General features: G+C 45.3%; 1 protein-coding gene across 1 annotated transcript in view; it reads right to left on the bottom strand.

The window, feature by feature from the left end:
- Positions 1 to 1,893: 1,893 nt before the first annotated feature.
- LOC139637169 (UPF0450 protein C17orf58 homolog) overlaps positions 1,894 to 5,901 on the bottom strand; it is a 4,280-nt gene continuing 272 nt past the window's right edge. The window contains exons 2-5 of the mRNA XM_071505770.1: positions 4,755 to 5,414; positions 3,677 to 3,763; positions 3,294 to 3,485; positions 1,894 to 2,780 (exon numbers count right to left, since the gene is read on the bottom strand). Of these exons, the coding sequence (XP_071361871.1) occupies positions 2,593 to 2,780; positions 3,294 to 3,485; positions 3,677 to 3,763; positions 4,755 to 5,414 (1,127 nt within the window). The 3' untranslated portion in view covers positions 1,894 to 2,592. The remainder of the gene's footprint in view (positions 2,781 to 3,293; positions 3,486 to 3,676; positions 3,764 to 4,754; positions 5,415 to 5,901) is intronic.

The following is a 5,901-nucleotide window of genomic DNA, read 5'->3' as shown; positions in this document are numbered from 1 at the left end:
TTTGTTGTATTTCATTCTCCTCCATTTCCTGTAAACTTTACAACCAGTAATAAAAATGCCCTGAAAATACTTCAGAAACTAACTTGTTATCTGCCGTAGAGGAAGCATATACACAGCAAACAGAACAGGACCCAGGACAGAACCTTGGGGGACACCTCAATACAGATTAAATGGCATCGTGCTAACTTCATATTTGTTCGTATTACTTTACATATCTTAAAAGAAAATATGTTGAGAGAACTGCACAGCAACAAAGCAGGATTACCAACCTTCCTGCCTCCCATGGCCCCAGACCAAAGGTTCACCATGAGGCTCCATCATGTAAAGGGGTCCTGAGTGAAATGTTATTTCAGTCTATGAATATTATGCATTTTATTATATAAATTTACATTTATTCCAGTTCAACAACTGAATTACCAACACATACACGATGCACAAGGAATGGGAGAAATGCCTGCAAAGCAAGTTCAAACCTTAGCTCACCTCTCGTCAATTATCTTGAGCTTTCAGGGAGAAGTGCTTTGAGGTGGCTGAAGGACAAGGTCGTAACCCCCATACAAACCCATGCAAACTCTCCCTGTGATCAAATTACCAATGTGACACACAAGAGCCACCTCTGAGGTCGACCTTTCTCTCTCCTCTCACACCCTTCTCTCCCACCTCCCCCTCTAATTGCTAAATGAATCCAGAGGGTCACGGAGACGCACGTGACCACAAACCCAGAGTGGTTTCAGTCCACCACCCTTGTCTCTTTCTCTCACTCCCCTCTTGTGGCTTGGGGGCTGTCACACAGGAAACAACTTGGAGACATTCCCACCTCACCCTCCTCTCTCCCCTCCTGCTCCTTTACATCCTCTGCGATGAGGAATGTCCTCCTGCTGCGATAGTAGCCAAGATGTGGAGCAGGCTCCTGTTTCCTGCCCGCCTGCATCTGTTCCCTCCAGCGCTGATCCCAGATAGAGGCTTCATCGAGCCTGGGAACTGACCGGCTCGAGCTGACAGACGGACAGAGGGGGGAGAAGAGAGGCTCAGCTCTGCCTTCCTCAACGTCCAAGTTCCCAAGACGTTCTATCTTTCCGGAGGCCGTACAGAGGCCGTGGTTGTTAAACTTTAATTAGAGTGTCTTACTTTAGGGGCTCCTTCTCATGCAATCACTGGGAATGATAATGAGGATCAATTTTTCAGTCAGTGGGCAGATGCATGTGATAGCGTGAGTAGAGGGTTAGTTTAAAGACAAATAAATTCCTCACTGGGTCATGGAGTACAAAACAAATACACATTTTTATTGGGATTGTGTATTGTAAAGCAATGTAAGCATTCAGTGCAAATCTTTTCCCTTTCATAAGAAGCATGAGCTCAGGGTCATTCTACAATCAAGCCAGGGATTTCTGATTAAATAAGAAGCTGCTTCTTCACAGACAACACCCCTTCTCCTGCCTCCGTGCCCTCCCTGTGTTATTTTACATAACTGTCTTTATTCCTCCTCCATCTTGCCCCTGCCTGCCTCTTTCTCTGATCCTGCCCTAAACACTTACCCCCTTTACCCCCCCTCTTGCGAGCTCCGGCCTTCCCAAAGGAGTATGTGTTTGTGTGTAAGCAAGAAAACAAGAGCCGTCCCAAAGAGGAGCTGTGATGGAGGCACTTTTCCAAGTCATGTGTCCAGGTGCGGAGAGGATCAGATTCCTGTGATTAGACTTATGGCTTAGTCCCTACAACAACACACCCCCTCCTCATTCAGCGTGGCCTCGTTTGATGTCCCAGTCTACTCGAGCAAGATATTTCATCGTGGACACATAATTAAAGTTAGAAAAATAAGCCGCCCTGACAGCAAAGGTCCTGCCCCCCACCCACCTCCCCACCCCATTTTCCTCTCTCTTCCTTCTCCTCCTCCTCCTCCTCCTCCTCCTCCTCCTCCACTGGGGTTTGCTGCTGCTTTTTCAGGCCCTTCATTCCCTCCCCTTGGACCTTGTAACAATAATAGTGCATTTCCTGCGTACCAATAACAACCACAGGGACAACATGCACCGGACTGGGTGATACAAAACAATACTTTTCAGTGCAATACAACATTCTGCATTCATATCAATTAAGAAGCATTATAAATTAATCAAAGGGGGATTTAAATGTTGCAATTGTATGAGAAGATCCAAGATTCTTACGTTATCAAAAGTGAGCAGCTGCGATTGTGATTATTATTGAAAAGCCAATGAGTTTGTATGGAAAATAAGTTTTGTCTTCTATATTGTCCTGTGTGGTGTAAAAGTGTTGCAGTGACCTTATATGTGTGTGTGATCATTTTTGTGTTTGGGTTATAAGGCTGGATCTGATATGACATTGTTCCTTTCTCAGGATAAATATCAGGTTGTCATATACATATGAATAAAACCAGGAAGTTCCCACATGATGCAAAATGAGAAGATATACCCATTCTACTATATTATGGGACATTGTGGCAGTCCATATGAAAACAAATCCATGCCTTCTGCAAAGTGTCCTCTCTCTTGCACAACACTGAGCGGTTAGTTACGATCAGTTCACATAAGCTGCAATGTCTCTTCCCTTGCAGAAGGGGGCGGTTGTCTCATCTTGGGTTCACCTGCACCTGGAGCGGGTGGCCTCCAGGGCCTTCTGGTGTCTCCGTTTGTTGAACCTTTTGACGTAGTTGTTGCTCCGCAGGAGTCCGTCTCCGGGCTTCAGTTTTCCACTCAGCAGGTTCAGGAGGTCATTGGGAAGGTGGCGCCTCCGGTGGTAGATCTGACCCATTATAATGTATCTGGTCCCTTAGGAAAAAGCAGAGGGAAGGTTAAAGTACCAGGTGGGGAAAAATGTGCACAATCAAGCAATTTTAATGTTTGCACTAAACAAGCTGTTGTTACTGCTTCTGCTGATCTCAGGAAAACAGAATTCCCACATCCCACAAAGGGAAGCTTTGGTGGGAACCTAAAGACTTCAAAATGTATGGGTCTTAAAAAATCTGCTTATGTGTAATATGAATTATCAAACTCTGCACATGTCCCATCATTAATAACTTTCAACTAACTGACAACTAAAACAACTAAAAATAATGTCAATCAGGTATCAGTTAAAGGATATTAGGATATTGTTATAATAACTAGAAAATAATGTAAGTAAGAGACCCACTGTGATTGCTATCAGCCATGAGACCTCGACTTGCACAACAATCCTTTGCAAGGATTCAGACGGTGGCTTGAGTTTTATTCAGTTCAAACTGGCACCCCCCAAACTGAAGGCATTTTGTTTGTCCTAAGAGGCTTTTACGGCGCTGCACTCACCAAGTTTTATATCGGGGCAGGGTTTGCTGCACTTGTATGTGTCCAGGACCAGAAGGCGAACTTTGAAGAAGAAGCTGTCCGGGGTCACGTAGAGACGACTCATTTTGTAGAAGCCGTCACTGCTTACCATCAGTGTAATGAGCCGTATTCCTTTACGCAACACCTCGATGTCGTGCACTATCCCATTGACAGCTGTTTAAACAACATGAAACCCATCAAAGTAAGTTCACATGCTGGAAATTTAAACAATGGCATTGAGGGTACAATGTGGATTTTAATGTGCTTTGTTTACAGGAGTAATTCAACATTTACATGGAAATATGAGAAGATCGGTCCGTAGGGTAGGCTTTATACGGATCTATAGCCTCTCATTGGGTACATACCGAACTCACTGTAGCAGTAATACTCTCTCTCCTCCTTCTCCTTCCTGCACTCGCTCATGCAGAAGGCATCGTGTGTGAAGTCAGACTCTGCAAAGGAGACGACAAGCAGAAGACAGGATGGAGGGATGAGAAGAAGAAAAGAAAGCGACTGTCTGCCGAGCCAGACTCTCTAGAAAGGGACGAGGCTGTCATTACAAAACCCAGGCGTCACATTCCTCTGCAGGCGACTGGAGGAGGTGGTATACGTGTGATGGGGTCACATGAGTCCTACATTTTCTGTCTTAAGTACAATTTCAGAACAGTCTCACTTGCTTTGTGTCAGTATCACGACAGCCACCCACGCACAAGGCGACACGCTGACAGCCAGATTTGAGGGAAGGGGTTATAATTAGTGGCAGGGGATGCTGGGTGAGGAAAAACCATCATCATAGCTCTTTAACTTAGCGTGTGAACTTTGTGAACTCTATATGTTTCCTGGTCTTAATTTCCAAAACAGTGACAAATGTGTCTCCATTTGAAATGTTTTTCGGGCTATTTTTTAAGCCTTTATCAGGCAGGAGACAGTGACAGGGAACGTGGGAAGACAGAGACGGGGGGTGGGGATGACCTGCAACAAAGGTTTTCTTTCTGTTCACAAGCATTTTGGAAAGCGTCTTGTTTTGTCAGCACTGAGGTGAAATCCAGTTTGCATGCTTTTTTATGTTATCTTTGCGTGAAATAGGCAGAAATATTTTTTACATGAGCAAAGGTTAAACCCAATCATTTTTTTCATTCTGCGAGTAATATAAAAACGTTGTGTTTGGTTAAAGTAATTTCTCATTGTGATTGTGTAATATTGAATTGCACAGATTATTAGTGGTAATAAATACTACTGATTTTGAGCATCAAAGATTCTCCCAGCTGGATAAACTCTTGCATAACTTCAATCTTTTGCGTAATCCCAACAATAAGTCTTCAGTCTCAGCAGGGAGTTTGAAAGATGACACTGCTCAAGCACAAAGATCCAGAACATGTGGATGCATCAGTATTAAGACAAAGGTCAGATTTCAAGGTCAGGATACAACAAATCCCTCTATACCTCGCCTCATGATGTCGAACTGGTAGAGCAGGCTGGAGGAGCGCCGGTTGAAGACGACCGGCGGGCGGCTGTTGTTCCGGGTCGCTGCACCGACACCTGACTGATAGAGGCTGGACTTCCCCGGCCGGTTCTCCTCGGGGTCCAGCCGCCGGTTGGGTTGATCTCTCCGCGGAGAGGGCGCCGGTTGGTGCGGCTGAGCCTGAGGCTGTGAATGGGGCGGACCCCTGGGCCTGGAGTTGGGGTGTCCCTCTGCTTCGCTCTGCTGAGGGGGGCTGGTGTTGGACTGGGCGTCCTGGTTGGGCTTCTGCACGGTGCGGTTGGCGGCGGCAGCTGTGGATCCCGCCTGCGGGGCTTTGGGAAGCAGACCGACAGCTTCCACTGCTCGGGTTTTCTCGCTGTTGTGCTCCAGCAGACGGTCACTCTTGGGGCCCTTCTTGCTCTTGTTGTGGGGAGCGTGGTGGCGGGGGGCCAGGTCACTGTGCTTGGGCCAAACAGCTGAGGGCAGAGGATGGAGGGCGAACTTGGACTCGCTGGTCTTGCTGCCTTTCTCCAGGAGCTCGTTGATGGGCAGGGAGGGCTCTTTGACCACCAGCCGGCTCTGGTTGCTCGGAGCTGGATCCACGAAGCTGCTCTGACCCTTCTCTATCAGGCTGTACAGCTCTGAGGGTTAAAAACATTTGCATTCAGCGATTTCATTTAGTAGGTACATTAACGCCATATCAAAGCCCCTTTACTCCCAGAGTTGAGTTAATTTAATGTGAGCTACATATTTGGACCTTCCTTAAAACTTTAGATATTTTCTTCCCTTAGTTTAAATGATAAAATATGACAAATATTTAGACTCATTGACTTGATAAGAATCTATTCCAATATATTAGTTTTTGAAATCAAATAAAGTCAAAAGACAAACCCCCCCAATCCATCAAAGTATGAGATGATTTCAACTCTTACTCACTCAGCTTGTTCTCAATTTATCTAATTTTTTATTGTTTAAAAAAAAACAAAAACTTTCAGCCTACTCCTTAGTATCACCTACACCCCTGCAGGGTTTTTAGAGATGTTTCAGAACAACAGTGATACTTTGCTTGTTACACCCAAAGATAAAGAGTTTAAAAGCAACAGAGCAAAATCCTGAAATTATTAAATT

This window comes from Trachinotus anak, unplaced genomic scaffold, assembly GCF_046630095.1.
Source record: "Trachinotus anak isolate AG129_WGS33_773 ecotype Australia unplaced genomic scaffold, CSIRO_AGI_Tana_v1 ptg000019l, whole genome shotgun sequence".
Lineage (NCBI taxonomy): Eukaryota > Metazoa > Chordata > Actinopteri > Carangiformes > Carangidae > Trachinotus > Trachinotus anak.
The sequence above is the reverse complement of the archived record's forward strand: the minus strand, read 5'-3'. Positions and strand labels throughout refer to the sequence as shown.